Source organism: Scleropages formosus, chromosome 14 (genome assembly GCF_900964775.1).
Source record: "Scleropages formosus chromosome 14, fSclFor1.1, whole genome shotgun sequence".
Classification (NCBI taxonomy): Eukaryota; Metazoa; Chordata; class Actinopteri; order Osteoglossiformes; family Osteoglossidae; genus Scleropages; species Scleropages formosus.
This window is the reverse complement of record NC_041819.1, coordinates 281,670-305,045: the sequence shown is the minus strand read 5'-3', so window position 1 is coordinate 305,045 and position 23,376 is coordinate 281,670. Positions and strand designations below refer to the sequence as shown.

Genomic DNA, 23,376 nt, shown 5'->3' with positions numbered 1-23,376 from the left:
GAAAAAACACAATGCAAACAGGGTGAGAACATGCAAACTCGATAAACCGAACTGGATTCAAACCTGTGTCCAAATGCACAGCCTGGGAAAAGTGAGGCACCAGCGCTACTCACCGCACCACTGTGCTGCCCGGGTTCGGAACTTTTCTGTGCAGTTTGACAAGAACGAGGAGAGCAGAAAAGAGACGAGACATCTCCGTTTGGTACAGTACATGAGCTTTTATTCCATGCAGTTTGTTTGCTTTGATTTTATTCCTCCTGGTTTCCTGCTACACTGTACACTGGCCACTACAGGACTTTGTCGGGAATGGTAGGTCAGGAAGGCGTTCAGGATGAAGAGGAGGAATACGCTGAGTGGGGGGGGTGGGCAGGTCTACCTTTCTGAAAGAATCATCTACGTCTCTGAGACAGTTCCATTGAAGACAAATCTCTTCATGGGAACCTCAGTGGTGGTGAAAGCAGCTGTTGGCACATGTGACGAAGCGTGTCCAAAACATGTTTGGAACCTTGTTCTGGCCCAGAGAGGGAGCTGAAAGAAGGGAAGCCTCCTAGTACAACTGGAGGCCTGGCGGGATGCCAGCTTCATGTCCTTTGCCTCCTCATCAACACATCAGCCTGGTCCTGATTCACACACCACATGGAGGACACAAGCGTGGTGCTGAAGTACTGGGCTAACGGCTTCTGCACAAAGTCACGCAGTTCAACATTAACTGAGTCATACCGATCAGTCTATTTACAGTGTTACAGTACCTGAAGCATTTCAAGTTTAAGCACCTTAGCTAAGGGTAAAACATTTCAGTGTCTCTGTATACAAAGCAAGTAGTAGTCGAGGGGTTTTAGGGACAGACGAGCACCAGGTGTGTACGCCTAAACCACAGCTGCGCTCCTGCAAGACCCATAACGGCCGTCTGCTAAGAGGCCAGTACAACCCGACAAGCGAGGCTGTGTGAATAAAAACAAAATTACTGGAGCAGAAGGCCATCTAAGTGGACTGGGGGGGGGTCTGTGCCATTCGTGTCTGCCCATCCATTCGCAACAGCCGAGGACCATGTCTGACGGAAGGGTCACTCTGAGACGGGATTCTGAGATGGACGTTCATGCAGCCCAGGGTCACAGAGCACATGCCAACAGCTCCTTTCAGCCTTACTTGAGACAAATTCTTTCATCCACTGAGAGTCTGAATTGTTTTCTTCATTCGCAAACATGGATGGGATGCAGGGCTGCGTCAGAGCTGCCTGACATCAGCAGGACATTCTCATCTACTGATAACAAGGAGAGGTTTTTACACCATAAATTAATTCAACAATCGTGTAGACCAGCTACAAAACAGAAATAAAATTAAATAATAAAGTTTAAATTAAACAAACACATTAAATCAATCATACTGTAATTTACGGGATGTTACAGCATTTCTGCCCCTGATACATTGTCCTTTAAATCACACATCTTGTGCTGATTTTCCAGTGATTGGTTCAAAACAAATACATAATTCAATACCTTGTAAACACAGTAAATGGAGAAAGAGAGGGCTGTATATCACCTCCAACAGAACCTACTGTTATATCAGAGGTCAGCGCTCGGATCCTGCCCATTGCAGGTGAGCTCATTGGAATCAGCCAATCAGCACTGGGTTTGAGCGAGGAGGCGGGGCATGGGACAGGTCTGTAGCCCTTGTCTCTTGTGGGTCTTGTTGGGTTGTTGGTCTCTGCTACCTAACACTGAGTGAGAGAGGAAGTCTGTAAAGTTTACAGAACCATGCTTGTCTTCTATGGCCTTGTTCGTGAAGCACCTGCAGGATTTGTTTTAACGCCAAAGCTTGTCTCCGTGGTACCAAACGGGAACATGTGGGAGAGCATGGACTCCACCACACCACTATTGCTACTAACCCGAGGCTCTTCACAGTGATAGCCTCCACCCCTTTCCTTTAGTCCGAAAGGACTAACATACCCATTTCATCCATCTCAAACTGTCCACAATACTAGCAATACCATGAACTTTTTACTCAAACAACCAAGCGGTGATGTGAAGACAACGATAGCGATGGCAGAGATGCAGTACCCCTTTAGCACAAGTGGGACACTTGAGAAGTTACCGATATAAAAGAATAATCCAAATCAAAGGGATGCAAAACCACTTTAGCGGACAAGTTAGCGACACTTTGGACGCCACACAACAGCCGTCATTCAACCCCTGAGCGTTCGAAAGGCAAAGTGGCACCTTTTGCCTCGCAGTGAAGTCGAGTCTCCCTGTAAAAATGGCCAATGCTTCTGTCCAGCCTGCTAGACAGTCCTGAGCAGACAGTCGACCCTCTTCCCCACCCCCTGAAAAAGCCTGAGCTATGTTATTGCTCTCTCTCTTACCCACACACACACACACACACACACACACACACACACACACACACACACACACACACACACACACACACGAGGGGGGAAGGGACAGCACGATACCCCCATCGTCCACTTACGCTGTCGCTTTGTGTCCTCTCCATTGCCATAGCAACTGGGTTCAACAGGAGAGGACACATGGATCCTACATCACAGATAAACAAGGTAGAGACAGGATATACCCTGCAGATCATAAAGAGCATTAAAGAAGTACTGCATCTTGGAGTCCACCAGCATCTGAGCAAATTTTGTTTTCTAAACACAGTAAAGCAATGAATGTGTTCAAATGTGGTGTGAGTCTGGGACCTGGCCCACAACCCTGTGATGGGAGAAGCAAAAGAGTTCTGATACAGTGCCACTTCCCATATTAGCACGAAGGGCTAGTCTAGGACATGGATGAGAAGGGACACAAAGGCAGGGTGGAGAAAAGTTCAACACTGGTATGGTTTTTCTTCATGCTCCCTGAATACAGACCCAAAATAAAGATGCACAAAACACCATGACGCAAAGGGAAAATAAGACTACAACTCATTGCTCGGATCCGGCCTTGTCAGGCATATCTGATTGAGATGGAGCATTTTTTTTAATACACGCTGGGTCTGAATCGGTTTGTTCGTTTCCCTGACAACATGACGCATGCTCTTGTAGGTAGTCTTGTATCTCAGGCCGAGCAGACATGCTGGGTGAAGAGTCTGGAAGGTTCTGGAAGGATCCACTGGCAGCAGTTCGGGTGGGAAGGAGTTGTTCATGCTGGTGTTCAAGCTATATGCCCCTCTGCCCAACCCAACTTCCTCCTGACAAGAGACTTGGTCACCTCATGAAGTGACAGAGCCATGTGTTGTTGGTCGAGAAGACAGCACTCTCGCTGGAGTGCGTCCATCTTTTGGTCCTGTATCGGAATGCACTGATTGCACCGTACTGCTTCTTCGGGCGGAGCCGAGTCCTGAGATGGCTCCTAGGAGGGGGTGGGACCCTCGAGCAGCAGGATCCTGGGCCAGCACCTAAACCTCGACCCATCGGATCATCGTTCCTTGGCCCATCTGACCCGTGCCGCATTTTTGTTGTCAGCAAACGAAACTCCCCGCTTGACTCTGCAAAGTCTGGTTTTAGTTTTTTATAGTCTTTACAGTGTTTGTTGTTTGTTTTTTCCTCATTCAACTCAAAAATAAACTGTGAATAGTACACTAGCTACAGTATTAACAAATTGGAATCCCTGCCTTAGGTTGCTGATGGGTGGAGTCGCCAGGGACGGGGACGGTAGGTTGAAGGCGATCCTTATCGCAGTGGCGGGTTTCCCATTATTGCCGTTTGTTCTTGGATGGGGGCTCCTAGATGTTGGGAGGGGGAGTGGGAGGGGGCGGCACTCATCCAGGGGTGGGGTTAGGGGTGGGGTTTCACCAGCTAGAGGGGCCACCGCAAGGCTTGTTATTCCGCACAGTAGCATCGGAGCCCTCCGCCTCGGAAGAGTCGCAGTCCGATTCGCCAAAGTGCAGCGGGTTCTGGCAGGGAACAAACACTTATTATTCTCATATTACTTCCTCTCTGTAGCTGACAAGAACCTAATTTCATAAATTACATTAACTGCCACTGCTCCAATGTTTTAATGTTTTAAAAGCGTGTGGTGAAAGAAAAGGAACGCCCACAGCCCTCAAAAGCCTCTAGAGACAAAAACAGAGAAGTGCAGTTTATATCTGTGCCGTCCGTATGGTTCCACTCTACTAACCCTTAATACAAACTGACTGACACGGTTATTGCTATGCAAGTGTTAATCCAAATGTATTCAATATTTCCACTGTGAAAGACTGAGTGTCAGGTGTGTGAGGTACAGTGCATGTCAGAAGTGTATTGTCATTGAATTGTATTGCAGGTTTGTACAGCACTCTGTGTCACACACATAAAAAATGAATTGAACTGACAAAGTCTGAGAACATGTGATAATTAAAACATCAGCTATACTATTTTGTAAGTCCAGGCTTTTAGTTTGAGCTGTCCTTCAGTTCACTGTTGGCCAAATAGTTCTTGCACAGCTTTGAGGTATGTTTTGGGTCTGAATGTCCCTGAAGAATAAAAGACTGCACGACTAGTCACAAAGTTGATGGGACCATTTGTTATTGTATTGTATTAAGATAGACGTGCTGGGTGAGAGTACCACAGACTTGGCAAAGATCACCAGCTCTACAATGAGCAAAACATTCCCACAGCATCACACTGCCACCACCAGCTGGACAGTGAGAACTAAACAGATACAACTAATGTGCTCTCTGCCTCCATCTTACACATATGGTGGGACAGAAATATTTCAAATTTTGACTCATTGGTCCTTAATTGCTTCATGATGATAATTGCTTCATGATGGCGCCACGAACGGCTGCCTCGGTGTGGAGCTCCACAGTTGTTTTACTGTGTTTGTTAGTTTGCCCTGTCTTTAGTTATACTCCGACAATCAGTTTCACCAGGGAAGAACTGCTAAACATTCGGCAATACACACCACCCGACATTTTACCGGTTTTCGACTTTTCTGACGTTTTGCTGGACATTGTAGTCGGAGGTGCAGCGGCGCTACTCAAGCGCTCCAAGACGCGCAAGCGTGGAAAACGAGCCGGCGCGCTTGTCAAGCTCCGAAAGCGCGGCTTTAGAACAGCGCTGCCTAGTATCCATCTGGCGAACCTCCACTCCTTACCCAACAAAATGGACGAACTTTTCCTCCTGTCCCAAAGAAACAAGGACTTCTTAAACTCTGCTGCTCTGTGTTTCACGGAAACCTGGCTGAATGAAGCCATCCCGGACAGCGTGCTACATCTGCCGGGCTTCCAGCTGTTCAGAGCGGATCGCGACGCGGAATCAGCGGGGAAATCACGTGGCGGTGGGACATGCTTCTACATCAACGAAAGGTGGTGTACAGATGTGACAGCGTTGAAGAAGATGTGCTGTCCCGACCTAGAAGCGCTCTTCATCAACTGCAAGCCTTTCTACTCGCCGCGGGAGTTTTCCTCGTTCATCCTCGTAAGCGTTTACGTTCCACCGCAAGCGTGCGTGAACGCAGCGCTGCAACAGCTGGGCGACCAGATCACTGACACAGAGCAACAACACCCAGACTCTGTTATAATCATTCTCGGGGACTTTAATAAAGCAAATCTCTCCCGTGAACTGCCAAAATACAGACAGCATATTACATGTCCCACCAGAGACAGTAATATTTTGGACCACTGCTACACCACAGTAAAGGATGCATATCACTCTGTTCCACGGGCAGCTTTGGGGCTCTCTGATCACTGCCTGGTTCATCTTATACCGACCTACAGGCAGAAACTGAAATCAGCTAAACCTGTAATAAGGACTCTTAAAAGATGGACTGAGGAAGCAGAGCAGGACTTACAAGCCTGCTTTGAGTGCATCGATTGGAGTGTTTTTGAGGCTGCTGCTAGCGATCTGGATGAGCTCACAGACTCTGTAACATCATATGTCAGTTTCTGCGAGGATATGTGCATCACTACCAGGACTCGTTTAACATACAACAATGACAAACCGTGGTTCACTGCAAAACTCAGACAGCTTCGTCAGGCCAAAGAAGACGCCTACAAGAACGGGGACGGAGTCTTGTATAAACAGGCCAAAAACACACTGGCAAAGGAGATCAGAGTGGCTAAGAGAAACTACTCTGAAAAGCTGAAGAAACAGTTTTCAGCCAACGATCCTGCATCAGTGTGGAAAGGCCTGAAAGACATCACAAATTACAAGACACCACCCCCCGGCACCATGTCAACTCAACAACTAGCCGACGATTTGAATGAGTTTTATTGCAGGTTTGATAAACCCTGTCTCACACCCTACACCCATTCAAACCCTCTCTCCACGAATCAATTAACACCTCCAGTAACCCCCACCTTCCCCCCTCCTGCACCTTTGATCTGTGAAGAGGAGGTGCGTCAGGTCTTTGTCAAACAGAAGACAAGGAAAGCACCAGGCCCAGACGGCGTCTCACCGGCCTGCCTAAAAACCTGTACTGACCAGCTGGCCCCTATCTTCACAAAGATCTTCAACAGATCACTGGAGATGTGCGAAGTTCCTTCCTGCTTCAAACGCTCCACCATCATCACCATCCCAAAGAAACCCAAAATCACAGGACTTAATGACTACAGACCTGTCGCCTTAACGTCTGTGGTCATGAAGTCACTTGAAAAACTGGTGTTGGACTACCTGAAGGACATCACTGGACCCTTGCTGGACCCCCTGCAGTTTGCTTATCGAGCAAACAGGTCTGTGGATGATGCAGTCAACATGGGACTGCACTACATTCTACAACATCTGGACAAACCAGGGACTTATGCGAGAATCCTGTTCGTGGACTTCAGCTCAGCCTTCAACACCGTCATCCCATACCTCCTCCTGTCCAAATTAACCCAACTCTCTGTGCCCGCCTCCATCTGTTGGTGGATCACCAACTTTCTGACAGACAGGCAGCAGATAGTGAGGCTGGGAAAATTCTCATCCAATACTCGCACGATCAGTACTGGCGCCCCCCAGGGATGTGTGCTCTCCCCACTGCTCTTCTCCCTGTACACCAACGACTGCACCGCAAAAGACCCCTCTGTCAAACTCCTGAAGTTTGCAGACGACACCACACTCATCAGCCTCATCCGGAATGGCGATGAGTCTGCTTACAGACAGGAGGTCCAAGAGCTGGCTGTCTGGTGGCAGTCATAACAACCTGGAGCTGAACACGCTCAAAACAGTGGAGATGATCGTAGACTTCAGGAGAAACACCTCAGCATTATCCCCACTCACCATCATGAACAACACTGTGGCAACAGTGGAGTCATTCAGGTTCCTGGGCACCACCATCTCACAGGACCTGAAGTGGGAGCCCCACATAGACTCCATTGTGAAGAAGGCCCAGCAGAGGTTGTACTTCCTTCGCCAGCTGAGGAAGTTCAACCTGCCACAGGAGCTACTGATGCAATTCTACTCTGCAGTCATTGAGTCTGTCCTCTGCACCTCTATAATTGTCTGGTTCGGCTTAGCTACGAAGTCAGACATCAGAAGACTGCAGCGGATAGTTCGGACTGCTGGAAGAATCATCGGCACATCCCCCCCAGCTCTCCAAGAACTGCACTCGTCCAGAGTCAGTAAAAGGGCTAGCAAAATCATTCTAGACCCCTCACATCCAGGCCACTTCCTCTTCGAACCCTTGCCATCTGGCCGGCGCTACAAAGCACTGAGCACCAGGACAGCCAGGCATAAGAAAAGTTTCTTTCCTCAGGCCATCTACCTCATGAACACCTAAATCTCTCCCCTAGAGAGTAAACCGTGCAATACATAATGCTATTTATATTTATAACTATTTATCACATATCTCTTACTCACACTCCCTTGCATTTGTATCTAGTGACTATTTTTGTATATTGGGTACTTTATATTTTTAAATATTTTTTATCCCTTGCTCACATACTCTATCTTCTCACCTGTCTTGTCACTGTCATTCTGTCTGTGCTGTGGTAGTTCCTGTCACCAAGACAAATTCCTTGTATGTGCGAACATACTTGGCAATAAAGTTCGTTCTGATTCTGATTCTGATTAAGGCCAACGTTCACACCTCGAACATCTAGTTTCTGTGTTCTTTGACTCAAGAAAATTTGGTTTCTGCCTGGTCTACTCAGACTTAATTAGCACTATACGTGTTTGGACTGTACAAAAGACCAAACGCAGAATGGAAGTTTGGTTTCCACCGAGCACTAGTGGCTGCCAACATCCATACTATAACACAGCATCCTGCTGAGTGGCTATGAACCAGCGGGAACATGCACCTCATAGCCGTGCTCATCGGCGCACAGTTTTCCCAGGGAGATCTGTGTCTTTACACGGCGCACGGCGCACTCCTTGTCGGACAGGCCATCGGACTGTGTGGAGATGTCGATGGGGATGTCGGGCGTGTGCGATAGCAGCTCGTCTAGCTGCTCCTCCTGGCTGGCGCTCAGGCGCTCAAGCGGCCCGCTGTGCGAGTGCTCACTGGTGTTTCCCTCCTCACCGTCCGACACAGACAGGTTCTCCGAACTGAAGGTGGAGTAGGACTGGAAGCTGCTCATGCAGCGGTGTGGTCTTGTTGGGAAAAAGGATGGACAGATGAACAGAGGACAGAAGGTAAGTACATTTTTAAAGAATGGCATATGGGCGACACATAATCTCTCCCAATACACAACTAAAACAGATGAATATCATTGTTATAATAGCATACATACACTCCTCTACATGTATACCCCTACAGAATAGGTATATCATAAATAACAGACTAGTAATGTTAATGTGTCTCATTACCTAGAAACAAACATAAGATATACATACACACACACACACACACACACACACACACACACAGGCTGAAGCCGCTTGTCCCAAGCAGGGTCACGGCGAGCCAGAGCCTAACCCAGCAACACAGGCCGTAAGGCTGGAGGGGGAGGGGACACACCCAGGACAGGATGCCAGTCCATCACAAGGCACCCCAAGCAGGACTTGAACCCCAGACCCGCTAGAGAGCAGGACCTTGCCAAACCCGCTGCGCCATCGCACCCCCAAAATAAAATATGAAAACATAAAAACATAGAAGAAAACAAACACTTGGGAAAAAGCCCTTTTCCTTCCATACACTCTATGAGCTCACACTCAGCCACACAGAAGAGTCTTCACAACACGTGGTGAGCGATGACTGACGGACCAAAGGTTTATATTACCTCTGTCGCCGTGGAAACTCCACTTCGCTATCTACCTCGCCCTCCTCCTCCTCAGACGACTCATCTCCACCCTGAAAACACACACAGCTAAGGCTGAAGTTCATGTCAGGAGCAACATTACCTAAAAATGTCATAAATGGATAGACAAAGTCTTCCCCTCATTTAAAAAAAAATATTTGCAACACAACACAGATTCACAGCAACAAAACCGCTAAAATAGCAACATGTTATGAGTTCTTCTACATACAGAACACAAAGACAAGAACTGCACTTTCCAAAAAGGAGTCCAACACCCCTGTAAATTACAATGCAGATTCATTATTAATTATCCTAGCAAAACAAAATTCATCCCCTGGGCCATGCATCCTCCCCTCTCATTCACAAAAATATTCTTGTGTGCATAAAAGCTTGAAACACAGTTCATGGCCTCCTCGTGCTTATGATCACTGGAACTGGGAGTGTCTGTAATTTGCATTTTCTTCATAACTTAGAAGTCACTTGACTGTAGTACTAAGCCACAATCAATAAAAGTTCAACAACGGACATTGCTCCATTCATTTATGTGTTGAAAAAATCTCAAACATAGCTTTAATAAATGAAAAAACCCTTTGCAAGAATTCAATTTTAATTTATTAAATAAACCTGGAAAATTTTTGTCTATAAAAATTCATAATCTGACTGTTCGTAAGAAAAGGCATTGGCATAAACAAGGATTTTACGGAGATAAAACAAATGCTGCATACAACATATACATATGGCCCCATCTGGGGAAAGTGAAGGATGTATGTGTGCAACATGTAATGTGGTTTTGCACTGCATAAATCTGTCCCCTGCTAGGGAGAGAAGGAGAGGAGTCCCATTTCTACCCAGACCAACATAACATTGATAGGAGAACCGGCCGTATTTAACCAGAACTTAGGTGTCACACAGGAGGCTTGGATCAGTCCCCACCTTCCTCAGGGGCCGGAGAGTGCGGGGCAGCCCAGGGGGGGACAGGTGTAAGGGGAACTCCTGCTCCTGTTGCGTCCCCCTGTCCTGGAGTGTGTCCTCGGAGGCGATGCATGGGGCAGGGCTGCGGGGGGAGGCAGGTGGAGTTCCATCACAGGTCCTGAGCAGTGAATAGGCAGGCAGCTGGGGGTGGCTGGGGACAGGGCCTGTTTCCTGGCAGTGCATGCAACCAGGGAAGGGGTGCGCCTGGCAACAAGGGCAAAGCGGGCCGGGTCCCCACTGGCGCGAATCGGCCTCAGCAGTAGTGGACAGCAGGTCGGGTCCAGAGCCAGAGACACGGCGCTGCAGGTGGTCCGTGTGCGGGCTGCGGAGGGCGGCAGCAGGGCCAAAGTAGCGCAGGTTGTTAGCACAATCGGCCACGGCAACCTCGCGGCCTTGTAGGGGGAGGAGGGGGCCCTCGGCCGGGGGCAGTGAGTATGCCTGATGGTCACTGTGATGGTGATGATAATGCTGCTGCTGCAAGGGTTGCTCCTCCTCCGCGGCGCCCACCCCACTCTTCAGCACTCCCACGATCTCGCTATGGCTGCCCTTGCTGTTGACCCGCCGGTGGCGCGGTTTACTGCGGTACCTGGCTTTGCTTGAGGGTGTCGAAACTTTGGGACTGCCAGACAGGGGCGAGGGGGACGGCAGCGGCTCTACACTGGGGATTCCTTCAGAGCGAAGGAGGTCTGGTCTGCACAAAATAACCAGAAAGGTCAGAGATCAGAACTGCCTATATGATATATTCTGCACAATATTTCTACATCATACCCTTAAAGGTGAACTCAATCTAAAGAACACATATTAAAATACACACACACATTTTTCTGAACTGCTTGTCCCATACAGGGTCGCGGGGAACCAGAGCCTACCTGGCAACTCAGGGCATAAGGCCGGAGGGGGAGGGGACACACCCAGGACGGGATGCCAGTCCGTCGCAAGGCACCCCAAGCGGACTCGAACCCCAGACCCACTGGAGAGCAGGACCCGGTCCAACCCACTGCGCCACCGCGCCCCCCCATATTAAAATAAATTTTTAAAAAAACAAATACAGTGTTTAGGGACTGTGCGTCACAGAAGAGTAAAGACATCCTATGGCGTGTCCATAACTTTGTGACCTCTGACCTTCTGGCTGTCTGGACCCCTGGCTTATGAGACATGCTGCCCTTCTTCTTGATGAGCTTCTCTACAGCATTTGGTCTCACGATGGGCCGCACCAGATGTCGCTTGTATGTCCCAGGATACTTTTTCTCCACTGCCTGCTCCCTCCTGCAGGGGGCACAGTGGAGCAGTAGCTAAGAGCAGCTCTTATGGTGCTGCTGCAGGCTTTCTGAGCCCTTTCTTCATCAGCCTCTGGAACGAGTCACTTTTTCCCAACTGTTCTTGGGACAATAAGGCAATTTAGAGTCACTGGTTCACCTGAAACACATGTCTCTGGACTGTGGGAGGAAACCAGAGCTTCTGCAGGACACCCATGCAAACAGGGAGCAGCATGCAAACTCCAGAGAGACTGAGCCAGACTCAAACCCACAGACCAGGGGCTGTGTTCTGAACTCAAACCTGGCTTTTCATAACTACTCATTCATACCAAACAGAGTTTTCATTTACCAAGTCCCCAGGTATGAGGTTCCAACCACAGGACACTCTCAGAGGGGCAATTTAAATTTAAGCAGCTACACAGGAACAAATTAAACTATAGATGTGAACACCGGTCCTGGAGGGCAGGAGTTTAGGTTTCAGAAAACAATTACATCCCCATTAACATCTGAATCATCACCAGGTCTGATGACTTACTATCCATATAATCACTCAAATAAAGCAATTAAGTGCTTAAATGGACTGAAAAAGCAGCCAACCATGTGGACCTTGAGAACCTGAGTCTTGATCCTCTGTTTTATTCTGTAATGTAAATGTAAATTTCTTTCACCCTCACACATGATGACACGCACATTTGCACGCTCGTGTACTCAGGGGAGGTGGACACCTACTTCATAAGCTCCTTCTCGCGGACCTCCAGCTGCAGCATGATGGCACTCAGCTCCATGTACAGATTGTTGGCTCTCTCCAGCTTTCGCTCGTAGTGCTCCCGGATGTCCAGTGCGTGTCTGGGGTGGTGGCAGGTGGGCATGATCAGACCGAGGTAGAGTCAGAAGGGGACGAGTGGAGGGAGTTACAGGGCGGCTTTCTAACCTCAGCTCATCCCTGCGCCGGCGGATCAGCTCTTCGTCCAGTCGGTGGATGCATGTGCCCTCACTCTTGATCTTCTCAAAGTGCTTCTTCACCTCCTCCCGCCACTCCGCCTGATTCGGGCACGCACACACACAAACTCTTTGAAGAAACTTCAAACCCACAGTGTGTGAGTGATAGAGAGAGTGTGTTCCACTGACGTATGGAAGTGTGGTTGTAAGTGTATCTAGCAGTGTAAGTCACCTTGGTGAATAAGGTGTGGGCTGATAACACTACATAGTGTTCATTAAAAATCACTTTTGAGAAAAGCATCTGCTAAATAAATAAATGTAAATTTAACTTAGCCAAAGCCATCCTAAGAGCCCCATAGATTTTGTCCCTCCTTACCTGACAGTTAACCTGGACAACGGGTGGCGAAATGTGTGAGTCTTACCTGCGACTTAAAGTAGGTCTCCTGAGGGGCTCCGAGGACATCCGCAGAAGCGATGTCCAGGTGCAGGAGTATCTGCCGAAACGAGGGCCTGTTCCTGGGCTTCCCCTGCCTATGGAGTGATAGGAGGAGGGTCAGACAGAGCAAGAGGGAGAGAGGGAATACCTGAGACACTTTACTCCCAGGGTAGTTTTAGAAGCTACACCTGAGCATCAGAGCCAGCAGAGTGGGCCATGACTCACCAGGTTTGCTTCATGAGGATCTTGAAGCCATCGGGGCAGGTAGACGGCACGGGCAAGTGCAGACTGTTGCTCCCCACACCCCAGATGATGGCAGAGGAGTCCACGTCCTTGTAAGGGATCTCCCCTGTCAGCAGTTCCCACAAAACCACCCCGAAAGACCTGGCCAAGGTCAGACATTAACTTGTTGTTAATGTGACCGTCACAATCATCATTCCATTGCTCAGCAGACATCAAATAAGACTTATATATATATAAGATAGAAGCAGGATAATTTCCAGGCTCTGAATCTGCAACAATGGCATCACCTTCAGAACAACTTGACACAGCAGATCCTAACAAGTACTCTAGTGAAGTGCATTTTATGTGCGGGAATCGTGCATAACGAACAAAGAGCTGTTGGTGCTGCTGCCGCACTATTAAGCAGGATATTTAAAGCTGAAGCACTCCAGCAATTATCCAGCCATAAAAATGCAGAAAGATAACACCTGTCCATAGACCAATATTCCCGAGTGCCCAGGGTTCCCGAGACGGGACTCCATTTACCTGGCCGATTACAAAGCTCTTACAGGTAGCTCTCTAATGTAGAGCTCTCTTACTGTAGAGTAACTGTGATGCGAACACAGACTTCAGTAATGTTCCCCAAGCCTGCTTACCAGATGTCTACCTTCTCGGACACGGGTTCGTTGCGGATCACCTCCGGTGCCATCCAGGCCACTGTCCCTGCAAAGGACATCTTGGTACTCTTGTCGCTGAGCTCTTTGGAGGTCCCAAAGTCAGAGATTTTCACAATGTCATTGTGGGTGACTAACACACTGGGGGAGAAGAGTGGGGAGTAGACCAGAAGGAGAAGTAAGATCAGCAGAAGAGATGAAACGGCAACTCCTGCAAACAAATGGAATCCATCCGTACAGGGTGAACATGCACACTCCGGACCGAATTGAATTCGAACCCACTTGCCCAGGAGCCATGTGGCACCAGCGCCCACAAAGCAGATGCGAGATCGAAGAAAACGAAAACTTTTGTGGGAAAAGCAAAACATGCTCAGTTGGAGCAGAAAAAAACCGCCTCACTCTGCCATGTAACTTCCTTGCTGCTGTTTTCCAGCCAAAGTATGGATGAAAAGTATTAAGTGATTGTAGAACAAATCCATAATCTGCTGTGCTTAGCAGTGGAGCTTGTTGCTGTGACGGCCACCACCAGGGAACAGCTGGTTAAAGGAGCACTGGGGTGGGAGCCCACAAATTCCTTCTCTGCACTCCATACACACCAGGCAGCGAGTGAGAGTGTACCGGCAAACAGCCGCCACACAAACTTGACCTCGTTTTGGTCTAAGCATGCAGCTGAGCAGGACCACACATGGTTCATGCACTCACACAGCACCGGTGTGAATTCGCTTGCTGGAAAACTGGTCTTTGCTCATGAGGCATCGGGTAAACAAGCACGATGAAGAAATGAGGCACTGTGTCTTCCCAGCTCTTCTGCAGCAGTTCCCAGAGATGTGGGACAGTGTGTTGCTCTGCTTTCGCTCATCCTTTGGCAGTTCCTCCCATACAGGTACTGCCCAGGTTGCCCAACTGGACTCAAACTCTTAATTGTTACTGTGTAAAATTTAACCCACAATTCACAGGTAGTTGCAGTAAGACGGCAAAAGATCTTGCACATCCCAAGTATGTTGTGGATGTTCATACGGTAACTGTGGGTTAAGAAGAGCTGCTGCTATGCTGCTCCGCCTCTGAAAGCTTGGTGGTCCCACACACAAGAGCTCCACAATCAAAATCACAAAGTTTTCGGTTCTGGCTCTCATGCGGTGGAATGATCTCCCCCTCTCACTCAGAAGTGCTGAATCCCTCTACATTTAAGAACAGTCTCAAAACTTATCTGTTTTGGACTAACTTCACCCCTAATCTTGCAAGTGCATGATAACCCTCCAAGTGTTGATGTTTAATACTATTTAATAACAATTCTTTTAATAATGGAAACCCCTTTATGCAGTTACTCGTGCGATGTACACTGGTTCATACAGTGGGATGAGGCAAATTGACTGCGCTCTAGAATCACACCTCTGCATCTAAATCTCTCATTCTCTTGATGTAATGAACTTTTTATATTATTCTCTAAGACATATGTCGCTTTGGAGAAAAACATCTGCTCAACTGATAACTACGTGTAAGAAGAGACCCTGAACCCCACTAGTCCAGGGTTTTGTCACACTACTTGATGGCCCACAGGAGCTCCATTAGCCCTGCTCCTAGGTATATGCAGGGCCTCCAGGGCCCCGGACACACTCACTTTGGGGATTTGAGGTCTCTGTGAATGATCTTGTGGAGGTGCAGGTAGTTCATGCCGCTAGCAATCCCTGAGGCCCAGTCCACCAGGAGGCGGGGGGTGATCTTGCGGCCAGCCCTCAACACCTCGTACAGCTGGCCCTGAGCACAGTACTCCATGATGATGCAGTAGCAGGGGGCCTGGGTGCACACAGCCCTGTGGTGACACAAGCAGCAAATATGAGACAAGGCTTTCAGAAACAAGAAGTGAAGTGGCATCCATAAACTGCTTACAGGACTTCACTAACTCTAAACATTCTTTTTTTCAGATTCTGAAGGTCATCAGGAGATCCAAGAAGAAACTGGGACCCACTTGAAGCCAATGATGTTGGGATGCTTCAGCTTGCGCAGGTGCTTGATATCCGTCTCCTTCTGCTCGCGTACCTTCTTGATGGCCACCTCTTCGGAGCGAAACTTGCCCAGAAATACGGCGCCCTGTGCCCCGCTGCCAAGCCACTGAAGCTCCGAGATCTCCTCGAACGGAACCTCCCACGTGTCTGAGGAGGGGAGGGCAGCAATCACATCATTACATCACATCATGCACAACACCGATTAAAGTTATTTAAAAATGGTAAGGTGATGGCCATGGATTTATTTCCACTGTTCAACCTGGTGTCAGAAGAACTAATGGGTCTTAGAACAGAAAAAAACACACTCGGGTTTTTAAAAAAAACTATTAGATCTAAGAGTGGCTGGAAAAAAGAACATACATTAAGATTTAAAAAGGCAACTACGCCCATGTCTTCCATTGACAAAAGTCTGATTTATGAATTTTTATGATTTTTCACTTTTGTATTAAATTTACACCTTTAAATCAGCTGCAGGGACAGCTGGTAACGTAGTGGTTAAAGCTGCTGCCTTTGGACCCAAAGGTTGCAGGATAAAATCCCACATTCAGCTTCTGACGATGATAATATTAGCTGTCTTGGACAAGCGCTTTCAGACAATGTGTGCATACCGTCTCAGTAGCTTTGACATAACTATAGAGGAAATTACCATGTTAGTTCGCTCCATGAAGGGTACTACCTGTCCTTTAGACCCAGTCCCCACTAAATTACTGAAAGCCACAGTTTCCGTGCTTGCAGAACTTATTGTCAATATTATTAATGCATTGTTACTTAACGGCTGTGTTCTGAAAGCTTTTAAAGTTGCCGTTATTAGACCCTCACTAAAGAAATCAGATCTGGACTATAATAACCCAATTAATTATCAACCCATCTCCAATCTACCATTTGTATCCAAAATCTTAGAAAAGATCAGATTCCCAAACTGTAAAATATCTTAATTATCATAATATATTTCTAAAATTTGTCTGGTTTCAGCACTGAAACAGCACTCACACTGTTGTTAATGATATTCTCATCTCTCCTAACGCTGGCCAGATCTCTATTGTTATGCTACTGGACTTGAGTGCTGTGTTTGATACTTTAGACCATAATATCCTACTGAATAGACTTGAAAACCTGGTTGGACTAAGGGGTACTGTACTGAAGTGGTTTGACTCGTATTTAGCTAACCGTGAACTATTTGTACTGAAAGCTGATGACTGCACTCCCTCCATCTCAACTACAGTTCAATATGCTGTGCCACAGGGCTCTGTGTTGGGTCCATTACTGTTCTCACTGTGTGTTACCATTGGGAGACATTATTCGCAAACACAATGTGAGTTTCCATTCGTATGCTGATGACACACAGCTATATGTATTGTTTAAGGCTGATGATTCATCACATGTGGTGTCTAATTGTTTTACCAATATGAAACTATGGATGAGTAAAAAATTTTCTCTCTAAATGTCAGTAAAAGAAACGTACTTGTGGTGGGTGGTGATGGCAAAACTCTTGACACAATCACACCAATCTTTCCCACAAATGGTATGAGTTTCAAGGGTACAAATTGTGTCAAGGATTTAGATGTCCTGTTGGATGGGAAGCTGTCACTTATATCTCATGTAAATGCTTTGACTAAGTCGTGCTTCCTTCAGTTAAGAAACATAGCTAAATTATGACGATTCCTATGATGGCAGGATGCTGAGAAATTGGTTCATGTTTTGTTTCAAGCAGGCTGGACTGTTGTAATGCTTTATTATCAGTTTTTCCATACCAGACTGTATCCAGGCTACAGTTGCTACAAAATGCTGCTGCGAGAACTGTTACTAGAACTAGTAAGTATAAACATATAAGACCGGTACTTAAATCATTGCATTGGCTCTCAGTTGCATTTAGAGTCAATTATAAAATCCTGCTTTTGACCTATAAGGCAGTACATGGCATTGCTCCAGTTTACCTTTGTGAGATTATTGATTCTTATATCCCAGGATGATATCTTCGTTCATTAGATGCAGGTTATCTTAAAGTACCTGTAAGCAATAAGACCTCAGGGGGGTTGCGCCTCCAGTTATAGAGCCCCTAAACTGTGGAATAGTCTATCAGTTACTGTCAGAAATGCCCCGTCTGTCTCTGTCTTCAAATGCAGACTAAAGTCTTATACAATTACTCAGGCATTGCACCTCAAAATGTAATTCCACTTGGCTGTGTTTGTTTTTCCCCACCAAAGAATATTAAATTTATTTAAGTTACCAATTACTAACTATTTTTTTTCCCTTGTTGAGCATTGTCTCCCTATAAGAATACCTGAGGAGGCCAGCTGGCAGTCACAGACGCACCCCATGCTGACTGAAGACGATGACCAACTGCCATGACGGACGAGATGTACCTTGCTGAACTGGGAAAACAAGCTACCATACAGCAACAATCTCATTATTACTTACTTACTTATAAAACTGGCTTAGAAGTCTTATTTAATGTACAATGTCCAGGAGGGGTGGGCAGCCACTGGCCCTTGCACCCCCAGAGATTTTTTCCTCCCTTGATTTTCATTTGGGAGTTTTTGTTCCTTTACTCCATGGTCAGTAGCCATACTTATAGCTTTATAAAAGCATAATACTATGATAGTCTGTAGTCAACTGTCTTCTTTGTTTCTTTGTTCTGATGTACTTGTTTTTCTTGCGTTAAAGTGGTCTGTGTCACTGTGTAAGAAGGACGCTCTATAAAAAATGATCTGAATAGTACCCTTGAGCTGGTACTTACCCTAAATTGCTCCGGTAAAATTACCCAGCTGTATAAATGGGTAAATAATTGTAAAGTATCTTAACATAAGTTGCTTTGGAGAAAAGCAGCATCTAAATGATTTACAACCAATATTTTTACAGATATAAATATTTTCCTTTGCAAATGGGGCAAATTTCAGCAAACTTTTTCTGCCAGCACCCTATTCTGAGACCTAGCAGACTATTTTTACACCACTCAGGTGCAGAGCATCATGGGCCATATTTGTCTGTAAGGTTTCTCTAGGCTTGTGTGATCATTTTCTGTTTTATACAAAAATCGGCTTGCAAAATGAGGAATGGGTTTATTGAGTCTACAAATGAAAATCACACACACAGATTCAGAAAAATAGCTGCTGGAACAAGTGAAAATATACTGAAGTTTAAGAACCATCTGTTGGGTCTATTAGTGAAAAGCACATACATACACATAGGTTTGGGGGAGGGGGAGAAAAAAAAAAAAAAAAAGACCATCGCTTCTAGGAATGAAACACACACACATGGGTCTGAAACACCAAGCTTCGTCCACAAACCCCCTACTCCCCCACCAGACAGTTATGCTGTCCACAGGGAGAGGCTCATAATTCAGATTCTTGGTGTCAGATTCCAGGGCGTGGTCCCCCACCCTGCTCTCGACCCCCGACTCCAGCAACACTGTTTAAAACCCTCAGGCAGCCTGGTAAATGCCGTATGACATTCCACATCCAAGAGGAGTATCAGTGTCATGGAGTAACGGTGAGCTAAGCGAAGGCCTGTCGCACCAGGCTGCAGAGCCACTTCCCACTAAGAGACAGACAGCGGCAGAAAGGAGGTGCAGGGGCTGATGGGATATAACGCATACTTGTTTACTTAATCCTGAGGGGATGGCGATGGGCAGCTCCCATTGGTCCCTTTCGGGGTGACTGAGTGATGGGATGTGCTCCGTACTGGGTTCCTAACATCTGCACATGACTCCCCCGGTCCTAAAAGCACCAGGTTGTCATGGTGAGGGGTCTGAGCTCCAGCTCACTGTGATTGCAGCCCTGAGCTTGGAGGGGGGTTGATGCTCTCACCTTGCTGCTGCAGTTTGTAGTCCGTGGAATACGTCTTCCCAATGATATTCCAAACAGGCCGCAAACAGCCAAAGAGCCCCTCCAGGAAGCCCCCCGAACCGTTTCCTGCTCTTTGAAAATGCAGTTTGATGTCATCATGAGCTTGGTGATGCGCACCCCCGCCAGACCCGTCATCTGCCCTGCTGCCACACCCGCCTCTGGGTGACTCCCCATCCTCCTGTTCCTGCAGCTGCAGCACGCTGTTGTCAAAGTGCCTCTGCTCGCGAGAGGAGTCTTCGCTGAGTGCTGTGCCGTGAGGACTCCCGCCACCAAGCACCATGTCTTCGTCTGGCCCTGGGGGCTGGGGAGGTGCTGGAGGAGCAAGGTCCGTGATGATCTGTGGGGGCGGCGGGGGTGGAGGTGGAGGCTGAGGGCCAATGTTGGAGCTGTTCTTCTTCATGGCATCCCCAACCACAGACAGCTTGAGCTCCTCCTTCAGCTTTCCCACAAGCAGGCTAGGGCAGGAGGTCCAGGAAAGCACCTCGGGGGAGCTACCCATGGTGCCGTGCATGTAGGTGGGTCACCCACGCAGAGGGGAGGGAAGGGAACAAACAGGGCTCTTCCTAAAACAGGCTCCTGTCTAGGCTCAGCTGGGGACACCTGAGGAGGAGGAGGAGGAGGAGGAGGAGAGAGGTGGAGACAGATGGAGAGGGAGAGACTGGTTAACAGACAATAACAGCTCAGAGCAACAAAGGCATTCAAATTACAGCTGACTATGACTCCAGACACTGTCCTCATGAATCCTGACCTGACCTGAGAGCGAGCATGAGCCACAGGGACAGATCTGGGTCCCAATACGATGGAAAGCAACATCACCGTGACAGACATCTCAGATTGATTGATTAATTTATTGACTGATTGATTAAATAAAAAAACAAACTTGGATGGATAGGAAGAATTTGGTGTAAACTTAATTACCATTTATTATAAACAAACACACACACACACACACATTTTCAGAACCGCTTGTCCCTTACGGGGTCACGGGGAACCGGAGCCTACCCGGCAACACAGGGCGTAAGGCCAGAGGGGGAAGGGGACACACCCAGGACGGGACGCCAGTCCGCCGCAAGGCACCCCCAGCGAGACTTGAACCCCAGACCCACCGGAGAGCAGGACTGCGGTCCAACCCACTGCGCCACTGCACCCCCCCTATAAACAAACATATTTAAAATAAAAAAAAAAAATTTAAAAAAAAAAAAAAATCGCTTTGGAGAAAAGCATCTGCTAAATGAATAAGTGTGATCTCTGTAACTGACCCTCAGACACTGCAGCCATACCCCCAGCTTCAAACAGCTCCCCAGGGGGAAGAGCAAGGCCAAGCAGGAACCTCATGCACTGCACATTTCCGGAAGCCTCCCCTGCGGACACGACCAGTCAGAAGCAGACTGCACCAGAGTTACTGCTGGCCAGCGGTCACCCCCTATGGGGATTATCTGCCCTGCCCCATTAATGGGCCTGAGAGCAAAACATCTGGCCCAACAGCTTCAGACCATGGACACCCTCCTGCCAGCAAAACTGTGCATATGAATAACTGTAGAGTGATGCAGGCCAAATCCATGCAGCTTTAATTTGCTGTTGCAGTTATGTGAGGTAAGAGCAGGTCCAATGTTAGAAGGGAATTACTTTAGTCTCAATTAAAATAAAACACAAAATGCTGACGGTGAAATGTGAGGGAGGACCACATTAGAGCCTGAAAGGAAGTCTACGTTTATATTGTTAGTCTACCTACAATTATTTACTCACTTAAACAGCTGAGTAATTTTAATGGAGCAATTCAGGGTAAGTACCTTGCTCAAGGGTACTACAGCTCAAGGTGGGATTTGAGCCTGCGACCTTCGGGTCCAGCGGCAGCAGCTCTAAATGCTACGCAACCAGCTGTCTGACCATAATGCTTTGCACCATGGGTTGACACTGCTGGTCCCTGAGGGCCACAGGTAGTGCCGGTTTTCCCTCCACACCAGCAGCAAAGATCAGGGCCCAGTAAAGGGCATTCTCTCATATGTTCAGGACCGCAGCACTTGAGGACCAGGGTTGGCCTGCTGTGCTTCACACACTCCCGAACACGCACACTATGCCACCACAGGAGCGTATACCCATGAAGAGGACAAACACACAAGACAAAGGCACTTGGACTCCAGAGTAGATCTGTGGAGCTACGAGCCCTCTGGAGAGGCACAAGGAGATCCCTGCCGAAGGTACAGGCCAGAGCAGCAGTGCAGGGAAACCGGAGCCCTGAGAGAGTGAATTGGTTGCCAGCAGCACATCAATAATGCAGCAGCATCCCGCGGCGGGCTGCTGAGAGTGCAGGAATGGGTGGGGCCGGTGCAGGGCGCTCTCTCAGGTAACGGATAAATCGCGGGGCGGCATGCAACCAGCCCCGGGCTGTAATTCCACCCTCGGAGCGCCACACAGAGTTCGGTTTCAGCCAGAGGTGTGGAGGGCCTGCGGTGCCAACTACGAGAGCAACCAGCGCTCCCTATGGAGGGTCTCTCCCGTCCCACCATGCTGCTCGATACAAAGCACATTACTCATTCAGTCAGTGACGGTGCTTAAGGACTCTAGATCACCACCTGTTTACAAAAAAGTGCATTTCTTGAACATGTCATCCTCTAGGGCTCAGAGGGTCCCCTTCTGGTATCTCACCTTGAATCACTACACTACCTACACTAGAAGGAACACATTCACTCAGCTATTGTCTGTTCTTTTCGCAAGGCAGGTGGCAGAGTGGTTAGAGTTGTTGGGTTCAAATCCCTGATCACATCATAGTACTCTCAACAAAGGTACTTACCCTGAATTGCTAGTTAAAAAAAATTATGGTCATATAAATGGGTAAACCCTAAGCAGCTTAATGTACAAACCTTACACTGTCAGCTGCACTGGAGAAGGAGTCAGATAAATAACTTAATAAAAATAACACCAGTGTCCCCTTGGCACGTTATGTCCTAGGTCTGTGGGGGGGGGGGCTGAGTTGCCAGGAAGACCACTGAAAAGTAAGAAGCCACATGGGTATGTCTGACTGGAAAAGGTTTTTCCAGAACAGGCTCAGAGTTCAAACCCTGAAAGCATCGTGGTACTCAGGCATTGCCATTGTCCAAAGGCGTCCTGCCAAGGCATCCAATTTCATCGATAAATTCCACAACACACTTGATGCAGATTGGTCTGAGGGGTTTTTAAGGCCCTGTCTGAAGGAAACCCAAGAACTCAAGAGTCTCCCTTCTGGGATTCGAACCCTGAACTTTTGCCTTGGGTGGCCTCACTGATTGCCTTATGGACAAGATATAGTCACGTGGATGGTGAAACATCTCACAGATAAGCCCCTTTTTAATAAATCACATCAGCAGACACTAATTAATTTCACCGCAGTACATTCACTGATAACGTGTTTTCTTTATCAGATTTGGATAAAAAGTGAGGAATAAATAGAGGAATGCAATTCAAGAAACGTAAACTTTTTGCAAGTGCAATTTGGGAACAACACTCCAATTACAAAAAATTAAAACTCGCTCGCTGGAGAGGAAAACAGAAACATGGGATGCTCAGTTCACAGCACATGCATTCTTTGACCAGCAGATGCTTGACGTGCTACACATTTTTTACATTTTGCATTTATCTTTCATCTATTTAAACATGGATGACTAAAGTAAAGCGCAAATAAGTGTTCTTGTGGTCCCAAGTGGAGATTATGAAAGAAAAGTTATAACTCTAGAACAGATTGGACCTTAAAAGGCATTTTAAAGAAACAAATAGATACGTGATGGGTATTGCTGAGTTAATACTGCACGCTATTAGGGACAATAGAGGGGGCTATATTTCAAGAACAACCTTATTCTTTCATAAATTTCATACTCATCACCTATGTGCAAAATTATTATATTTTTGGTGTGTTATTCAAAT

The 23,376-nt window shown here is 47.4% G+C and overlaps 1 protein-coding gene across 3 annotated transcripts in view; it reads right to left on the bottom strand.

The window, feature by feature from the left end:
- Window positions 1–235: 235 nt before the first annotated feature.
- map3k13 (mitogen-activated protein kinase kinase kinase 13) overlaps window positions 236–23,376 on the bottom strand; it is a 40,146-nt gene continuing 17,005 nt past the window's right edge. For all 3 annotated transcript variants that reach the window (XM_029258213.1, XM_029258214.1, XM_018725379.2), the window contains 13 exons: window positions 19,441–20,079; window positions 15,598–15,781; window positions 15,250–15,441; window positions 13,614–13,772; window positions 12,961–13,119; window positions 12,722–12,830; window positions 12,292–12,401; window positions 12,090–12,206; window positions 11,227–11,370; window positions 10,066–10,795; window positions 9,115–9,185; window positions 8,194–8,485; window positions 236–3,888 (listed from right to left, as the gene is read on the bottom strand). In XM_029258213.1, coding sequence (XP_029114046.1) covers window positions 3,784–3,888; window positions 8,194–8,485; window positions 9,115–9,185; window positions 10,066–10,795; window positions 11,227–11,370; window positions 12,090–12,206; window positions 12,292–12,401; window positions 12,722–12,830; window positions 12,961–13,119; window positions 13,614–13,772; window positions 15,250–15,441; window positions 15,598–15,781; window positions 19,441–19,990 — 2,922 coding nt within the window. In that variant the 5' untranslated portion in view covers window positions 19,991–20,079 and the 3' untranslated portion in view covers window positions 236–3,783. The remainder of the gene's footprint in view (window positions 3,889–8,193; window positions 8,486–9,114; window positions 9,186–10,065; window positions 10,796–11,226; window positions 11,371–12,089; window positions 12,207–12,291; window positions 12,402–12,721; window positions 12,831–12,960; window positions 13,120–13,613; window positions 13,773–15,249; window positions 15,442–15,597; window positions 15,782–19,440; window positions 20,080–23,376) is intronic.